Raw genomic sequence first — 19,097 nt, forward strand, 5'->3', positions numbered from 1 at the left:
GGCAGCGGCGGAGGAGGCAGTGGCGGCGGCGGCGGCGGCGGTGGCTACGACGGTGGCCGCAGCGGCGGCGGCGGCGGCAGCAGCGGTGGCGGCGGTGGCGGTGGTGGATACGGCGGCGGAAACCGCGGCGGACCGCCACCCTTCGGCGGTGGGAATTATAATGGTACGGATGTGTGTGAAACTTCGATTTGAACTCTCTCGATGATCCCTACGAGCGTTACACGGCGCCTGGCTTCTTCATCGAGTCGTCGGGATGATTTTTCAACGACGATATTTCTGGCTGCGTAATATATTTTGTTCGGGCGACGAATGTAATTTTTCGGGAAACTGTATCGCAATTTTGTTGAATTTTCGTTCGGAACAGAGTCGCCAAAAAAAATGAGCGATTCCGCGTATGTTCGACGAAATGGACCAGGTGATATTTGACCGGTAGCGATTTTTAATAGAGGTTTGGAAAGAGATTTTTTTCCCCTCAATCGTTTCGACCACAAACTGTTTTTTTTTTTCCACATCGGCGGTTCTTGGTCGATTAATTGTCCGTTAGATTAATCAGAAGTCGATGAAAGTCGTCCTTGGCGTCTCAGTCGCGAATTTAGAGATTTCTTTGGTGACGACAGACACGTTCCTCGCCGCGATTGAGGTTGCAATCGTGCGACGACTATTTTGCTCCGGGGGGAGGGGGGTGTATTTTATGCCACGGCACGTGACACCCAGCGTGAACATGTCAAAACACCGTCGGGGTTTTGAGATACTAACGATACCGACGACAACTTACGTTCAACGTTGATGTTGCCGTACGCCGGCGAAATATTCGGGAATACGCGCGCGCGCGCGTGAAATATGAGTCCGTTAATGTTCCTTTTGTCGCAGGTGATGGATGGGGAATGCAAGGAGGCGCGCCCAACGGCTTAGGTGGTGGCGGTGGTAACGCGGGGATGGGCGGTCCACCGATGGGTGGAAACAACCAAGGGAACCAGGGCAACATGGGTGGAAACAAAACCAGCACTCAAGTCACCATCCCTAAGGACGTGAGTCGATTAAACTCTACTTCCTGCGCGGTGAAAAATATTCAGTGTTAAAATCGGCCCTTGTTAAAATTTCCGTGTTAATCAGATTTTCAACATAAGATTTTTTATCGTGCGTACTTGAAACTTGTCTTCTTTCGAGACACTGAGGGAAACGTGCGTTTGGTATTTGTAACTGTGATCGCATAGTGAAAGAATGATAGTCAAGGGAAATCTTTGTAATAAGTGTTACCACGAAGAGTAACAAATAAGTGTTACCAACAAAGAGATAATTTAGAGCTTACGCCAAAAAGTAACTAATTAACATTAAACAATATTTCACGGTAAAAATTTGTATGTAAACACGATTCACTGAAATTTCTTTGTTATCTTAAACATGGGAATATATTCGAGGGTGCGTGTATATGCGTTAAATTAGCATATCTTATAAACATGTTACTTTTTAACATACTCGTTAAAGTGACGCTCGAATTTTCACGTACCGTTATTTGCACAAAATTTTCCACCGCGTGGCAACCGCTTTTAATGAATTTTATTAGCCATTTTTCTCTCCCAGCGTAAAAGCTTTCGTTACGGGAGCGTGTTCGTTTTATTTCATCGTTACCTCCCGCCTTAGATGTATTTAATTTATTTGCTCCCTAAACCACGTGAATTAATAGTAGTCAAGAAATCGCCCCGTCTCTGCTTATAGTTGGCCGGAGCTATAATTGGCAAGGGCGGCGCGAGAATCCGAAAAATCAGGTCCGACAGCGGTGCTGGCATAACTATCGACGAGCCGCTGCCCGGCAGTAACGATCGTATCATTACTATCACCGGGATACCAAGTCAGATACAAATGGCCCAGTACCTGCTGCAGCAGAGGTAATTATCGTGTAACGCACGCATATTACATTTTGCCGTGGACTTGACTCGAAAAAACTCGCTGCGCATCTGCTTCTCATCTCATGTTTAACTCTGAACCCTCCTCCCCCCTCCCCCATCATCATACTGCGCCGATAAAACTGGGAATCGAACGTACTCACTGTTACAAATGCGCCGCTAAAATCGTAGAAAGGTTACACACGCGCACTGTGGGTGTTAATATTCATAGCGCGTACGTTTTAAGCGCATATTGTTACATTAAATTGTACGATATTGTACTCTCTCCGTGTCGTTTGTCGTTTTATCGTTTGCCGCGCTGCTTTGGCGTGATTTTATGCTTCGCATAAAAAAAAAAGAAAACCTGCGATGTACAGGAAAAGAGCAATTGTTAATAAAATCGAAGGGGAGTATCAGCGTTCGTACAAATAACTGTGTTATATAGACCAGGAAGAGGGGAAACACGATCGTGATCTCGCAAATCTCGGTTCTGACGTGCAAATGTAAAATCAAATTGATTCGCGGCGCGTGTTATCCTGCAAACAAATATATATATATATATATATATGTACATGTGTATTTGGCGTTGATACCCTTCGATTTTATGCGCCGTTCGATCGATTGGAGCGCCTCTGCCTCCTCTACCGTTTTCTCGTTGCGTGATAACAAATCCTACGTGGCAGCCGCAGTTAATACTTTCCGCTTCCATACCTCGCCGATCGCGCATCGACTCATCTCATCTCACCTCCGAAGAACTAACACGCAATCCGACTAACCAAACGAACGAAGAGGCAATATAACACTCGCAAAGGTGGAGGAGTGTCGAAAGTTATAGAGAGAGAGAGAGAGAGAGAGAGAGAAAGGGGGAGGGAGAGAGTGAGACGGACGGAAGGAGGACACGCGCTGTGGAGAGAGAGGGAGAGAGGGAGGAGAGAACCCCCTCTAGCCCAGCAGCGTGAGGGGGAAATTCGAGCGCCGTTGTATGGAAGACTAGTGATTTTGTTGTTCTACTTTCGATGTAACAAGGAATCACTAATCATCCTACAAAGGCGCTCACGAACGTCGCTTCCCGAGACCTGGCTTTTGGAACTAACACACACCAATCCCGCTGCGCTCCGTTCGCTCGTCGTTGTCGACATCGCGTCGTAATCTCGGCCGTTGCTGCGTTAACCGGCCGTCCGGGGCTATCGCGGGCTATCGCTGCGACGACTTACGTAACTCGATTGCGCAATTGACTCTGTACCATTCTCTAATATGTGTATAATTAAGCCTTACCGAACCGCCATTTATCATTGCGACCGTGTCCGAGTATTTGTATTTGTAACATTCGTCCAGTCATCGTCGAATTGAGGCCTTCTTTCCCCCCACATTTGATCCCGGCGACGGCGTCAGCTGCCCCCGTTCACGCGAACGCTTGCTCATTTATTCTGCGCCTTTATTTTTTAATTAACCCCCCTCCGTGAAACGAGTTTGCGTCCGACGCGTTGAGAATGCCATGACGGTCACACTCGGCCGCGTTTTCGTTAAGTTGCGTATCAAAGTGCGCTTAAAAGTCGCTTTAAAAGTCGACTCAGTACGGCTGGCGAGACGAGAACAAAGACGCACGTTGCGTATCTGTTCACCGTATCTCTCACTTTGCAAACAATGCAAACCGACGCGGCACTCAACGTGTTAATGAGAAATACCAAAGGCATTAACATACTGCGACGACGATGTTCTGGGAACGTTAGTACGAACGAGACCGAATGTATGTTATATCTTAAATCACTCACCACTCACTTCCTCGCTTATATTGCCCCCCCTCCCCCCGACGCCGGGGCGAGATGTCGATGTACGAGCTAATCAAGACCCGTTTTCGTTCTTTCTGTTCCAGCGTTCACGAGAATGCAGATCATTACTAAGACGTGGTGAAGGATGCATTCGGGGGGAGGGGGGAGCCAAAGATGCGTTTTCGTAACGTTTTTTTTTTCTCTAGAAATATTTTGTGGGCAAACACACACGTATATAAACGCTAAAAGAGCGGGACTGAAACTTGAAGCACCACGATGGTACACGATGTATGCACCCGCAGAAACGAGTGCGCGCGTGCGCGCACGCGAAAAGGACGACTGCGACTACACGATGACGACGACGACGACTACGACGACGGTCCATCTGTATACGCACACATCACACACGTGAATCACCCTCTCCCGAGAAGAGCAAAACGCTTTTTCGCGATCGATGCTGAACGTGAGCCGTCTTGAGCGTGTGGCGAGCTGACCACCACCATCAACATCAACACCATCCTCAGGGATACTCGGTCGTTCGCGATCGCATCCCGCGGAGAGCTAACTGACTCGACGCGCATCGAACCGCTAACGTTTTCAATGTCGGCCTTTCTTCACTAGTAATAGAAACTCTCTTTTGTGCATCGTGTCCGAATCACACGACGGTGGGGGGAGTTTAGGGGGTTTCAAACTGGCGGGCAAACCGTGTTCCCCGACGTTTAGCATTCCCGAAGGAAACTTTGTATTTGTCGCTTGAATGAAGTCCAAAGAGTGATCTTTTTTTTCCCCCTTTTCCTTTTTACCGCAATAGTAGCGCGCGCTATTTTTACGACAGGCCTCGTACGTGTTTTTCCCATCCTTTTCCTCAGTTTTCTCCCTTGATTTTCCTCTTCCTCCGTGGAGTTTTCGCTCGTAGACGACACGTCGACCTACGATAGAATCCTTTCGCCGAGACCGGGGATCGACGTGGCCTTGATTTTCGCAGCCGTACAAGCGTGTGTGTCAACGGGACGACTGAGACGCGCGCGCGCGCGCGCGAGAGCCAATTTGAAACCGAGAGCACGCGTCGAGCGACGACTCTCCCGAACGCCGAGACAACGCACACTCCTTCCCGTTTGCGTTTCTTTTTTTATACGAATCATTTACAGGCCACTCTCTCTACCTTACAGTCCCTCGGTCTTTTTCTTTCTTAAAGGTAAACGCGCAACGAGCGCGAGGGGCGATTTAGTGTGTCGAACGGAGAGATCGCCGCGAGCGGGAGAAGAAACGTGAGAAAGAGAGAGAGAGAGAGGGAGTGGGGTAGAAGATTTTATTAGACGAATATATGTAGCAAGAAAGGAAACGGACAAATCAGAGTTGTACATAAGACCACACATACACATACATACACACATTAACGCCCTTTCTTCCTTCCACAATTGCCACGTACAACGTTTCTGCTGTTGCATTATTATCTCTTTTATAGTGATCATTATTCTTAGTTATTATTATTACCGTACGATTATTGATAAGAATATATATTTTCTGCGTTATTGTATCCCACCCGAATCCTGCACTAATGATACCTTCACCCCATAAGCGTACGCATAAGCGGTGTTCTTAGTGTTATATGCGATAATGAGTAAAAAAAAAAATATACTTAGGATTAACGAAGAAACATAAGCTAAGGGGGCACCATCGGCGAAGAGGGAACCGTTACTGAATGATCGTCAGTCCAGGTGACGACGAAAAAGTATAGGAGAGAGAAAGAGAGGGAGGGAGAGAGGAGGAAGAAAAATGAAAGAAATCGTAACTGAATCTGCAACGAAATCCGTCGCATTAGCAACGTAAAAAAAAAAATCTATCAGTAAATCGGCGTCTGTCGCGTGAACGATCCGTTGTTTCCTGACGAGCGCGAATGCAAACACAGTCTCCGGTTCATTTTTCCGATCGCATCTCTCGCTCTATATACAGTTACTTTTCTGTATCATATTGTACAGCCTTACTAACGAGAAACGTGCGCGAATCCTGGTAAACCCCAATGTAGATTAATCATCGGACTACGACGCTGCGTTGCATCGCGGCGAGAAAAAGTGGAAAAAAGAGAGAGAAACAGTTTCATCTCGTGATCGCCCTCGTCGATGTGTAAAATCCTCATTCCGAAATCTCCGTGTGAACATGAAAAGATGTACGAAAACACTACCCGAGTCTCCCAGACGGTCGGATTCAGCATACACAAACAACGTGATCTGTAAATATACATGTATTTCTACCGCGTAACCATCCCGAGACACACACACACACACACACACCAGGTTGCTCGGTCGATCGTGCACTTTATTGACGAATAGTGCCCGATTTAGATAATTATCCAAGTGCAATTAACGCGATTGTACTGAAAAAGAGAAATAATATTCCTCAACACGGCCGACCGAGCGATCGTGATCAAAGGAACCGCCCTTGAAAGGAGAAGAAGAAGAGATACTAGGAAGGGAAGAAAGACTAAACGGCTAATTTGATTCTTGGGCGAGCGCACGCACAAATATACTCGTCCGAAGATTAAGTCCGGATCTACAATAAGTGTAGCCTTCGGCTTTTTGTTCCGAGTATCAAATTGTAACGCAATTTCCAATGGAAAGGGTGTTGAACGCCACGCAGACATCGCGATTCACAAGATTCAAGCGTCATCACAACTCTTGGCAGAAATTACTTCATATTTTATTGCTTCGAGCAACAAGCTAAGTCCGTACGATGTGCGTAGCAGGCCTTTAGCCTTTTTGCTCCAAGCACTAAATTAACGTAACGTAATTCTCAGCAGAAAACGTTGCAGTTTCGAGGACTCGAGCGCTGGTACGACTTTTGGCATTGCTGGGGAAAACTGGTTTCGCTGAAAATCTACCGGTTTAACGACTAGAGCGAAAGACTGGAAGCTTACCACGTCTAACGTAGATCCGGACCGATGCCCGATCTCATTAACGTCGACTTGAAGTCACTGTCCGAAGAAGCGCTTTAAACTCAAGTCTAATCGACGTGGGCGAGGTCGGGCATGAGTCGTCGACACGACATACGTCGGGCTGTATTGAAAGCGTGTGCAAGCTCGCGGTGGATGAGAGAGCATGGTGTCGACGTAATACGTCGAATGAGCGAGCGAGCGAGCGAACGAACGAACGAACGAACGAACGAACGAACGAACAAACGACCGCCCGTACACCTGATATCGTCGATCCTTTTTCCTGCCACCCGAATGGTCGGTTTCGAAAGTTAATTCGTAAATTGCCCTTTCCTCTCTCTCCTCCGATCCCCGAAACATAGTCTGGTCAGTAACCGTCGCCTCCCCTTACCCCGGGGTACCTACAAAGGGCATTTGTAAAGCATCTTGGCCGCGGCAGGGTGTCCACTAACAGACGCGTACCGACCAGTAGTAGGCATGATACTTGACAGTCTGTCGCACTTTAGGATCGTGCCGTCGCGCCGTGGACTTGCGTGAAGGGTTTACAAGAGGCGCGCCAGAGAGGCACGACCACTCGGCGGAAATTGTCGCGCAATTCGCCATGCGGCTCCGATCGATTCGCCGGCGCGCTCTCACGCGCGAATTCACGCGACGGCTGGCTTCGTAGACCTTAGAGATCTCCCACATTCTCACAGGGCGGCGGGATTTCGGCCGACTGTTCACGGAAGTGAGGAATCGCGCTCGTTCGCGACGCGAAGCTTCTTCTGTTTCTTTTCTTCCCTTTTCTCGATCAAAATCGTGGATTTTTTTTTCGTCCTTTTTGTATTCCTCTATCATTGTTCGAATTGGAGTATGAGGTACCGAATGTGCGAGTTTCTCGTTCCTTTTTTTTTTTTAACACAGCGAGCGTATAATTGTGTTTTGCATTATACATTTATTTTGTAGCATCGTTTTTACCGATTGTTCTCTTGAACTCTCTTTTTTTTTAGATCGATCTAGATTAGATAACGATTTCGGCGCAGACGGCGACAAGGAAGGTGTGTCGAGGCTGTCGATCTGTGAACAGTCTTGCGGAATCACCTTGACCCGGCGGAAAGTCCACGTGGGAGTCGCGGTTTCCCCCCCTTTATTAAGAGACAGGCGTGCGATGCCCCGCAATGAATAAATCGAATCAAAACTGTTCCGCGCGAAGCTTCGTCCGCGTGTATGCATTTTTCGTCTAACAATAACACACATACACACACAAACACACACTTGTTAATTGTAACCCGTTTCACTACGACGAGGCACACAAGCACGCGTGTGTGAATGGCAGCGAAAGAAAGAGAGAGAGAGAGAGAGAGAGAGAGAGTGTGTGTGTTTATGCGTAGATGCGTGTGCGAGTAACGTGTGCGTGGAGAAAATATTGTAGCCAGATATATATTAAGCCGGTTATTACAGCTGGTCTTTCGGAATCGCGGCAGGGTTGAAAGAGAAATAGTATGCGAGGTATAACATGATCATAAATGGGAGAGAGAAAGAGAGAGCGCTACACACTCATTCGTATCACGATGTGCGTGTACTGTATAAGATATACAGTTTACAATTATTTGTAATGGATACTTTTTATTTGTCAAATAAAAGTTAGTACAAAGCAAAACGAGATTATAGTGCTGATTTCTTAAACTCATCTAAATGAAACCAGACGTATCGTCCACGCGGAGTTTTTCTCGTTACTTAGGGGAAAGTAGCCCGGGGAAAAGCCAGCTCAAAGTATGACGAGTAATAATCCGAAATTATAGAGCTCGGCGCTATCAGGATGAATACGCCATCCTTCGCGGGTGAGTAATCGAAGTTTGCGAGTAAGCGAATGCTCGAAGGGTTTAACGATTGCTGGAAAGCCCCTCCCGTCGAGCTACTTAGGGATATTGGTAGAAAATTGAACGACGGGTAATGACCGAACGGGAAATAAAAAGTGGTCGCCTGCGGTCAGAGAAATTATAGGCCTGCGATATACGTTCAGTCTCATTCGGCGATTCTCCCGGCACACGTGCGTAGCGTTACATGACTGTTTGGCGAAGTCGCAAACATGAAAAGCCACGGCGACAAGAAGGCCAGACTGGAAGACCTGAAACGCGGTGAGGGATACGCCGTTAATACTCGATCTCCGAGCTTCGTCGAGCGCACGAAAAAAATTACTCGGCTCCTGCAACTGAATAGAGTCCATTGACTGAGTGCACTGAGAAATGCTTGAAAATTTATTTGTAGAACGTAAGGTTTATTTTACACACGGAGGGAAGGATTACGGAGTCCCACCGATCTTTTTTTCCGTGTAGAAAAACAAACCTTACATCTCATTTGTAAATATTTCCAAGCATTTCTTTCTCACTATAGAAATCTCCTATGGGGAATCTCTTTGTTCCTACGACGGAGTTTTCGTCTGGTTCCCAGGCAATAAAATATTCAGTTACGCTAACGGACTTGTAGTTTTTAGTAAACTTTCTGCTCGTACGACCGAGTTTTCGCCTGGTCCCCAGGCGACTTCAGGAAAATTTAATTACCGGCTCGTCCTGCCCGCGTGAAATTCCATTCGTAAAACAGAGCAGTAGTCGAGTAATTCGAATTCGAGAGTGTATGACTTCCTCGCCCGCTTCGGGCGAATTCTCTCACTCACGTTTGGAGCATTAATTCTCCTCGTTTGGATTTTCCTCGAAGAATTTTAGGGATTGTAATAACGAAACTCTCCGTTGTGCATTTTCCATCCATAAACGGATTAATCTCTCATATAGATGGGTGTGTGTCACGATGTTGCAGGATATTACAGATGCTTGACGCTTAATGTGAAGAAATACTTGAACGGATGGTTTTACGTTTATTGCAAGAATACGAGTTTGCACGGCTTTCGTTATATAACCGTGGACGGCTCGACGGTGTTCGAAAGTACTCTTTGGTCCATGGTGAGAACATTACGGTGGTCTCAGCTCGGCGTATCGTCGGACTGTGTTTTGTAATATTTCGCAGATCGAAAACACACGATTTACACACGTTACTCTTATATATGTGTCCGGCAGGTGTGCGTGTCCGCCATCACCTTCTGCGTCGTACTCATGCTTCGCTTGTGGGCGAATTATTCGAGGAACCCGATAGCGACCACTATCGACACGTCGAATCTGATATGGGACCTGCCATTTCCGGCCGTTACCGTGTGCAACAATAATAAAATTTATCGCCCGCACGCCGATATTATCGCCAAACAGCTGTGAGCGTGAGATGTTTGCTAGCGGTTTGCTCCGTCCAAAAGCAATTGCAGTTTGTAATCCAATCGGGAGGCAAGAAATTAAAAGGATCGAGATTCTCTTAATTCCTTCCTTTTGTCCGACTTTCTCCTATAGTTCTTTCACTATGATGTTTATAATTAGAAATATTAGATATTTTTCTCTCAGTATGAATAAGCATATGAATATTTTGAACGATTAAACGTTTAATAATGATATTGTGTGTCACATTATTCAATTGTATTTGGACTTATATGGACTTATTTGGACTTGTAATGGCTTTTGGTAAAATCTGATGTAGGATGATCGAATTCGCTATAAGCTGTAAGCTTTCCGCGTCCGATTAATCGTGCATCACGCGACACACAATTTCGCTTGATTCGACAGATGGATGAACGGAATCACCCTGAACGAGACCGAGAGATTTTTCTCTTCTCTCTTGAGACTGGTGCGACCGAACAAGGTTCTGATCGACAACACCACCGCGAAAAACATCCTGGAAATACTCGGCATGACGGTCGATATGTTAATGAACAAAGTAATCGTCCTTCATACAGTTTACTCTGATTGATAATCATACGAGAACGAGAAACTCGTGGGATTAACTGCGATGATATCATCGGCAGTTAATGCAACCCTGCAGCGCGTTGTTGGTGAAATGCGCTTGGCTCGGGCAACTTTACGACTGCGACAAGATATTCAAGAAGGTGAAGTCGAAGGAGGGCTTTTGCTGTGCCTTCAACTTTCATCATGGCTTGAAGCACAGGTAATCTCCGTGAAGATTTATCGCTCGCTTCGGCGCTCGCACGAGCGCCGAGATCGTTTCGTACGCAAACCACCTGATAATTCTCGACAGATACGATGACGACGAGCTCGATCAGCCGGAGGTTCATGAGAATTCCACCGATTTCAATGTCACTTTCGAGTACCAGCCGGGTGTGCGCAGGATTCTGGTAATGTGTGGTTTCTATTAACCAAATTTGGTTGTTGTAATCAGAAATTCTGTTTTCTTTCGATTAAAACGCGGTTTGGTTCATTTATTATCGGGCAAACTCGAGCAAACTTTTTTCCGTGCAGTTTTCAGTTGTGTAACTTGTTCAACAACAATTGAAAAGTTTAATTTTTATCTGCGTTAGCAAGATAGTAAGTTAAGAAGATAAAGATTAAAAAGACAGGCAGTACTTGAGACTGATAGCAATTTTAAATTGTCAATTAGATTGATCAAGGATAAAAGTCATCGTGAACATTTTCAAGAGCAATTGGTGAGTTCAATGCTTCTCTGTAGAAAGCTCCAGGAAGCGGTCGCGACATGGGACTCGCGGTCGCCTTAAATATCGATCGTTACAATTACAAAGGCTCGGTGCGGCCCTACGTGGGCGCCTCGATCCTCATACACGACCCGATCGATTTTCCCGACATCGGTGCGCAAATCGCGTCCGTGCCGCCCAGTCACGTCCTGGCGATATCTGTTTCCGGCACTTCCATCAAGAGCATGGACAATATGCGCGACCTCCCCCGGGAGAAGCGTTTGTGCTTGTTCGACAACGAGGTAGACGCATGCTTGCCGCAACGTTTGCATCGAGAGAAATCCCACTAAAATTATGAATTTTTTTCGCCTTACACCTTCTTCTGGTTCTAACCCCCCCCCCCNAATTTTTTTCGCCTTACCCCTTCTTCTGGTTCTAACCCCCCCCCCCTCCCTCCAAAAAAATAGCAGCAATACGCATGTAAAATTCTAGTGGACAAAAAATCACTGACGAGAATTATTGCAATTATTGTACAATGATATTCAGTAGCGTGTAATATTTTTTAATGTGTAGTTTTAAACATTGAATAGATATTGTTATGAATAACTTTGACATTTTAATATTTAAAAATGTTAAAGACATTTTTATAATATTTGAAAGAATTATATTGCTCAATATATCTTATTCCCGGTGAGTCTTGCGAGACACACTCGAGATCCTGTGTATTTATATGACGGATGAAACCGCAGATACCAGGTGAAGGGCATTACAGTTTCCAGTCGTGTGTGTCCGATTGCATAGCCAAGAGTTACCAGACCCAGTGCGGCTGTTTGCCGTTTTACTACCCAGAAACACGTAAGTCACTGGAAGACTGCGAATATTCACGTGGAAGATGTTGACGTCACGTTTACATAAAGGAATGGTGTTTCTTTATTGTTGTCGCGGTATAGGAGAAAATTCGAATCTTGTGTGATTTTTAAAAGTACACGCGATATCTTCGAGTTCTCTCCTATTAAAAAAAAAAAACGAGTCCTATATAGATTTTTAACATCCTATATCCTATGGATTCACGCGAGTTCCCTTTTCACGGGAATCCACCACCGGAAATTTCAGTCGAGTCGGCTTGATGACTGTGACGCATTAAAGTCTCCCGTGTGTTGGCAGATATCGGAGTAAGAACGTGTTACTTGACCGACGTAGATTGCATCTTGGCTCGCCGAGGTAGGATAATTTAATTATATCATAAGGTAAACGTGCCAATTTAATGTGAAGTAACTTCGGTAATTTTTTACTTAACTCGCAACCGATTTGTCAAATCTGTCAAATCAGGCAATCGGCACTTTCACCTTACTTACATTACAGTTGCATACACAGTAAAAACTTTGCATTATAAATTGCCTATCTAAATTTGTGTTACTTTAACAAGGTGAATATATTAATTTAATATATTTATGTTATTTAATATATTTTTTAACGTATCCCTATTGCTAAAATAACACAAAAATCAAGGTGGATTGTTTGCAACGCAAAATATTTCACTGTATCTTCTACAAAATTACGTATACAGCATACTTTTGCGAAATTTAGAATCGCTGTCGGGAGAGGATAGGGCGAGTAAAAAGACTTGCAAAGGATGTCTGCCTCAATGCAGCGATATCATGTACTCGATTGATGCGGAAGGTGTCAAGATGGACGTGAATGTGGGATACGAGTCGGAATTAACGTGAGTTCGTTTACCTTTTCCGCGGAGGATTTCCTTTCTCGTCGACGAGAGATTATTCGGCTTATTTTTATAGAAACGTGCGAAAGCGTTCTGTATTTCACAGGCATGGCTTGGATCTGGACAACATATCGATAGTGTACGTATTCTTCGGCGACATCTCGTACGTCGAGTACCGCAAGGAGAGCATTCTCAGTTGGGATGGACTGCTCGGTGAGTCGATCGTTAGGGTAGTTCATCTGTCAAACCATTTTCTCAGGAACTCTTTTCAATTTTAGCTGCATATTAATAGCACGTAGAAAAAGAAAAAAGTATCCTCGAATTTGCAATTTGTTTTTTCTTTTAACAAAGTTGCACGTTTCAGCGTCCTTCGGCGGTATTTTCGGCCTCTGCCTCGGCGGTTCCGTCATGAGCGTGATCGAGCTGGTTTACCTCTTGGTGCGGGAGTTTTTCAAGGTCCGCAAGTCGCAGACCGAGCAATCGCGCGGGAAAAGTTTGCCACCGGCCGCGGAAGTGTTCCTGTCGATCCCCACTGAGAAGATCCAGCTGCAGAAGCCACGTAACTATCGGGATGCCGTCGACAAGCGCGTTGACGTCTCGTGGTATCAGCCGAGCCTTCAGCGACACAAGAGGATGGACTTCGACGACGCATATAACAAACGCGTCAAGTTCTGAAGCGGATTTCGATCGTCGAGACGACACCGAGAGAGACCGTCTCTTTTGGAATTTATTTATTTGTTTATTATTAAGAAATGCAATTTTAAAAATTAAAAGATAACGACATATAGAATTACAATTATGGTAATGATTACTTTCGAAGGATAAATAAAACAATTGCGGCTTCGAGGATGGAAGAAAACAATTCCTCTGCTGAATTTTCCGTTGTCTGAGGACAAAAATTTGGCTGTAGGAGCAGGAAGATTCCTGTAGGAGGTTTCTACTCAGCCAATCGCTCTCGGTCGTCTCAATCGAGTCTTAACGCTGCTGAATGTTTGCATCAAAGTCGTGATAGCACAGATATTTCTTGCCACCGATTTTCATCTGGTTTCTATTCAGCTGTAGAAACTGTAGAGTCTCTTATTCCACGTGATTTGTGCATTCATTACCTCCGGGAGAAACCTTGTCTAACACATTCTTTCAACATTCATTCGAACTTTCATTAATTTTTACGAGCTTTATCAGCCAGTTAGGACCTCGTTTATAATCGACATTTTTGTATATCATTTTCACGTTCTTCAGGATTTCATCTCAAGTCAATCGGCTCCACATTTGTACGGATTGCAAGGTAAGGGACTGCGATAAGAGCATGGTTTCGGGCTTCGTTCAGGAAGTCGTAACCTTGCTGGTGGTGTTGCTGGAGGTGGCAAAAGATCAATGCAACATGGTCCAGGTGTTATCGGGCAACATCGAGGCAGAGGGACGCACGGTGGCCTTTGAGGTGCAGGCTCGCAGGAGAACTCCTCGATCCTCGGAGGCAGCACTATGCTGCACGACGGTGGTCTCGTGGCTCTCGGGCATTTGCTGCAAACAGTACGTTGCTTCACAAAATTATGACAAAACTGTGCTTGAGAGAAGACAAGTCGCAGGCGTCCTCGCGCTTCCGCGTATAAAAATGTTCATTTAACCAGTTGTAATGCGATTCGTCGAAATTTGGCGTTTATACGCACTGCTCGTCGATACTGCATATCAGATGCTTCAACTCCTCCATGTCGTTCCAGCCCGGCACTTTCTCGCTTCTCCTCCTGCAAACTATTTCCATTTCCCACCGATTTTTTTACAACTTGGTCGCAAACTCCGATGTTCCGTACTTTCGCTTATCTCCTTTTCAATTCATCCCTCTGATAATCCATCTTACTTTAATTTAACCGTCACTGTTAATTTACATTACACCGCGCCGAAACTTCAGTGTGCTCTCTGATGGATATTTTGTTGAGCAAAAGACCGTCGCGTGATGAAACTGCAGTTTCATGCGAAAAGAAAATGAAAGACTCGTCGGCTCGCAGAGCGACTGTGAAACGTCAGTTATGCGTTCATCTCAGTTATCGTCCTGACGCAGTCTTTGTTACAGGCTTTACACTTTTCATCGTTTTTGTGCCGTATTTACATGTTTGTAACGTATATTTCTTGCCGTTAGTCGGAGAAAGGCGTCGAAACGATGACGTTGCCCGGCAAAAGCAGCGCCTATCGGACGTTGATGTTGCGGATCTCCGCGCTCCTGCCGGAGCGATTCCGCGCTGCGTTTCTGCATCCTGCGGGTAAGACACCGTAATCTCGCGAGAGAAGCGTGTATAGGTCCTGAATTAGTCTCGCAGGGCAGGAAAGATCACTTTCGATCCGCACAGGCCCGACCACTGTGTTCTTCTGGGCGCCGACGTTCAAGTGGGGTCTGGTGTTCGCCGGCATAGGAGACATCAATCGACCCCCGGATACGATTTCCCTCAGTCAAACCGCGAGCCTTATGATCACAGGCGCTATATGGTCCAGGTGAAACACTAAGCTCGCTCCGAATTGATTCGAAAGCGCCGTTTTACTTCTACAGCTTGGTGGAATTCGCGCGATTTCAGATACTCGTTGGTGATCACGCCTAAGAATTACAACCTGTTCAGCGTGAACTTGTTCACCTGCGGCACCGGAACATACAATTTCGTCCGGGGAGTTTTGTATCAGATGCGCAAAGATGAATGAATCGCGGGCATCGCCGGACAGCGAGCATCGAGAAGCGTTTTGTACAAACAGCACGGCGGAATGTTTATTTTATAAAGCTATTTTACAGTTACGCTGACTATGCGTATGTCGTCGTAAGGCTTGTCGGTCTTCGGATTCGTCTTCACTTGACTGATATTCTGCACGACCTCCATGCCCTTGTGAACCCGGCCGAAAACGGTGTGCTTGTTGTCCAGCCAGGGCTGAAAGCAAAAGTGTTCGCGTCATGTCGAATGTACAATTTTTACCTACCGGCTTGTCCGATAAAGTTCTCGTGAAGATTTCAAAGCCGATACTTGGACAGCTCGCCTAACTTTATTCAATAATACATATCGAGACCGGTTTGTTTCAGTGGCGAGTCATCGGAAGAAAGAAAGGAAACAAATAAAATGCCGCCGGACATTTAAGACTTTCACGGTGGAGAAACGCTCAACTTGGCCTAAACCGAGTTATCGCCGCGTCCTCCGCGGATTTGTTCCCGGCGTGAACATTTCGGTTCGCTTCTTCGGGAAGAGGAGCGACCTGAAAGTCGTGCCCGACAGAATCGAGTTCTTCACGGAAATCCGTAGAATAACTTCTCCACTCGTAATCGACACGTCGTCGACTCACCGTCGGCGTCAGCGTGATGAAGAACTGGCTACCGTTCGTATTCGCACCCGCGTTGGCCATGCTCAAGGTGTACGGCCTGTCGTGCTTCAAGTTCGGCCTGAATTCATCCTCGAACTCGCCTCCCCATATGCTTTCGCCGCCGGTGCCGGTTCCGGTGGGGTCGCCCGTCTGTATCATGAAGCCCTTGATGACTCGGTGGAATATGTGGCCGTTGTAATAGCCGTTCTTCGCGTGCACGCAGAAGTTCTCGACGGTCTTGGGAACGTCCTTGCCGAAGAGATTCACATGGATGTCGCCGAGCGCCGTGTGGATGATCGCGGTGTCGTATATCTTCTGCATGTTCGTGGTCTCGGTGGAGGATATGATGTCCTCCTTCGACGGTTTCTCGTTGAAGACGTCCCGGTCGCATTCCTGGCTCTTCGTGTCCTCCGGCTCGCGTCTCGTGAACATGTAGAAACGATTCTTCTTGTGAGCGGTGCAGAACAACGTCGGGTCCGGACGGTTCATTTCTATCGTCGGGTTCTCGGACGCCTCCATCTCGACGGTCAACGCGGCGGTCGTCTTTCTCGCCTTTCCCTGTACATATTATCCATTCGTGAGTGTTGATCGTTATTACAGGTACTCCCTGAATTCCTCGAAGTTTCAATCAACATTTTTCGGATTTGCACTTTTCATTTCAACTGAGTCAAGCGTGTCCCGAATCACTAACATTATTCAGATTTCACCTATCGCCCGGAGTAGTTCGTTCGTTTGGAGAAAAATACACCGAATACCTGGAACAGTGCCAGCTGCATCGGCCGTATGTTTTCCGGCTTCCCCATGATTTTAATACAACGGTTCGTGTAGAGATTCACCATTTTGATGCCCAACATCGTCGAGTACAAGATAATGTAACCAGATTCGTCGAAAATGATATTTCCCAGATTGATCTCGGTTTTGTCGAGTTCCCTCTCGACCGCCAACCTGCAATGCACACATGTAACATTCATACGTTGAGAGAGAAATACGATCGCGCGAGAAGAAGCCGCACCTGCGTCCAAACTCCATGTTCGGGAGCTGCAGTACAGTCTTCTGTAACTCGGTGAACCTCTGGAGCGTCTCGTCGAATATTCTGTACAGTTTTCCCGTGCGGAAATTGAAGACTCGGACCTTCCTGTCGCCGCTGAGCGACGCGAATCGTTTGCCGTCCGGCGACACCGCTAAGCCGCACGGGTAAGTCTTGTTTTTAGCGAACTCGAACAAGTCGGTGTCCAGCTTCGATTCGAACGATATGCACTTGGGAAATCTGTACCCCGTTTTCGGGCCCGTCCAGTATTCCAATATGCCCGCCTTGTCGACGGAGATGCATGTCTCGTAGACGGGATTGTACTGCAAACGAATCATTGCGTTACTTGATCGTCCTGCTGGGAGCGACAGGTTTACGCCATGTGATCAGTCAGTCCTGACTTCTTACTTTCATGATGGTAACTGGTTTGGTATGTAATCTTTCGATTACACGCAGAGGTGTATTAGTTCCCTGACCATCGTAGATGTATATTTTGCTGGAGTCCTGGGAGGAAACTGCCACCGCAGCGATCGCATCACCGGCTGAATATATCCACTCGGCACAAAGCGGTACAAAGTCCAGTTTTATCATATTTATCATATCTTAAATTGCAACACAATTGCCAATTAAATTGCTTCTATAAACGCATTAAGTCAAAAGTCGCATCCGAAGTTCGGATACGTGAATCTATCGCACTCACCAAAATTAATGACGTCGAAGATTTTCATAGTCTTGTCTATGCTAACCGAACACATATGAGTGCCGTTGCAACTGGCGGATATTGATTGTATCGTCATCAGATGTGCCCGGAAATGTTTTACAAATTCGATCAGTTCCTCTTGTTTCTTCCAAAACTTGACGTGTCCGTCACAACTGGCTGTTATCACAAAGCCTGACCTGTATCAACATATTCTGTCGAGAATAAGTTCTTCAACCGACGATTTTTGCGCGACAATGCGTTGTTACTTACGTGGGATACTAACTTTGTTACTACAATATGAGTAATGACGTCCCTATGCATGTAAGACTTCTCGTAGCACTCACAGCACGGCAGATTATCAATGTACACCTGCTCGTACTCCAGAACTGTAAAAGGGACATACACGCGTAAAAAATACATAGATAAATATCCATGGATTTTAACGAGCATTTATTAGTGAGCTATTCATGTGGAAAATCAAATTTACCTCGTTGTTTCTTCTGTGGCGCAGCTTCCGAAGGTAGCGGACCGATCCAATCATCTTCCGCGTCACTCTCTTCATGTTCACGCTTCCTGTTTGACATTATTATAATTTATATAATTTCCAATTCTGTAATAATAAATATAACCTCTATTGTTTCACGACACTTGTACACCGCCACAGAAAACAATGAGAAGGGTCATAGGTCGGCTTGCGTAATTCTCGTGTGCGAAGCGCCTCTATGTTCACAAACATGAACTGCGCTACCGGTGTCCGCGCATTTTTTCAGTAGATAACATTAACACACAACATCCCTTTGGTTTGAGTGCCAGTTTTAAATTTATATCGGGCATACGACACAAAGGAGAAAGTAATAGGTAATAGAAAAGCTATTTAAGATTCACTCTTTTTTTTATGAAATTTTAACAAAGTTAATATAATATAAAAAATCACTTGATACAAAATATACAACGCATAATGCAACCTTGTATAATTTAAAATTATATTTATTATACTATGGAGAATATATATTTTGCAATTATAGGTAAAAAGTCAATGTAATTATAACTTTAATAGAAATTGTAATTAAATACAAGGTAATGTTGTATTAAGTCGCATTACATGTTTTTACATTATAATACTTATATAATTATTATTTTAAGTGTTATAATTCAATATATATAATTTTATATATATATGTATTCAACATATATAATTATATATATATATATATATATATATATATATATATATATAT

General features: G+C 45.4%; 4 protein-coding genes across 6 annotated transcripts in view; 2 read left to right on the forward strand and 2 right to left on the reverse strand.

Moving 5' to 3' along the window:
• LOC106750136 (cytochrome b5-like) overlaps window positions 1–3,750 on the reverse strand; it is a 12,039-nt gene extending 8,289 nt beyond the window's left edge. For both annotated transcript variants that reach the window (XM_014630245.1, XM_014630244.1), the window contains exon 1: window positions 3,656–3,750. The gene's annotated coding sequence lies outside the window, so the exon portion shown is untranslated. The remainder of the gene's footprint in view (window positions 1–3,655) is intronic.
• Window positions 1–8,223, forward strand: part of LOC106750113 (heterogeneous nuclear ribonucleoprotein K) — a 102,134-nt gene extending 93,911 nt beyond the window's left edge. The window contains exons 11-14 of the mRNA XM_014630214.1: window positions 17–163; window positions 871–1,028; window positions 1,717–1,886; window positions 3,757–8,223. Coding sequence (XP_014485700.1) covers window positions 17–163; window positions 871–1,028; window positions 1,717–1,886; window positions 3,757–3,784 — 503 coding nt within the window. The 3' untranslated portion in view covers window positions 3,785–8,223. The remainder of the gene's footprint in view (window positions 1–16; window positions 164–870; window positions 1,029–1,716; window positions 1,887–3,756) is intronic.
• A 99-nt stretch (window positions 8,224–8,322) lies between these two features.
• Window positions 8,323–13,492, forward strand: LOC106750133 (pickpocket protein 28). Its single transcript, XM_014630242.1, has 12 exons — window positions 8,323–8,698; window positions 9,375–9,517; window positions 9,632–9,819; window positions 10,223–10,373; window positions 10,462–10,601; window positions 10,692–10,788; window positions 11,121–11,384; window positions 11,832–11,937; window positions 12,247–12,306; window positions 12,670–12,805; window positions 12,909–13,015; window positions 13,167–13,492. Exons 1-12 carry the CDS (start codon window positions 8,650–8,652, stop codon window positions 13,475–13,477), a joined length of 1,752 nt encoding a protein of 583 aa, XP_014485728.1. The 5' UTR covers window positions 8,323–8,649; the 3' UTR covers window positions 13,478–13,492.
• A 2,053-nt stretch (window positions 13,493–15,545) lies between these two features.
• LOC106750132 (peptidylprolyl isomerase domain and WD repeat-containing protein 1) lies at window positions 15,546–18,524 on the reverse strand. 2 transcript variants are annotated; one of them, XM_014630240.1, is made up of 8 exons: window positions 18,347–18,524; window positions 18,143–18,245; window positions 17,860–18,056; window positions 17,568–17,761; window positions 17,145–17,482; window positions 16,888–17,077; window positions 16,115–16,690; window positions 15,546–15,708 (listed from the first exon to the last, which is right to left on the reverse strand). In XM_014630240.1, exons 1-8 carry the CDS (start codon window positions 18,441–18,443, stop codon window positions 15,565–15,567), a joined length of 1,839 nt encoding a protein of 612 aa, XP_014485726.1. In that variant the 5' UTR covers window positions 18,444–18,524; the 3' UTR covers window positions 15,546–15,564. The 2 variants fall into 2 exon arrangements, with proteins under 2 accessions (XP_014485726.1, XP_014485727.1); XM_014630241.1 differs by lacking the exon at window positions 18,347–18,524 and having other exon boundaries at window positions 18,130–18,146.
• Window positions 18,525–19,097: the final 573 nt, after the last annotated feature.

Source organism: Dinoponera quadriceps, unplaced genomic scaffold (genome assembly GCF_001313825.1).
Source record: "Dinoponera quadriceps isolate SergipeBrazil2010 unplaced genomic scaffold, ASM131382v1 scaffold4585, whole genome shotgun sequence".
NCBI classification, from domain to species: Eukaryota; Metazoa; Arthropoda; class Insecta; order Hymenoptera; family Formicidae; genus Dinoponera; species Dinoponera quadriceps.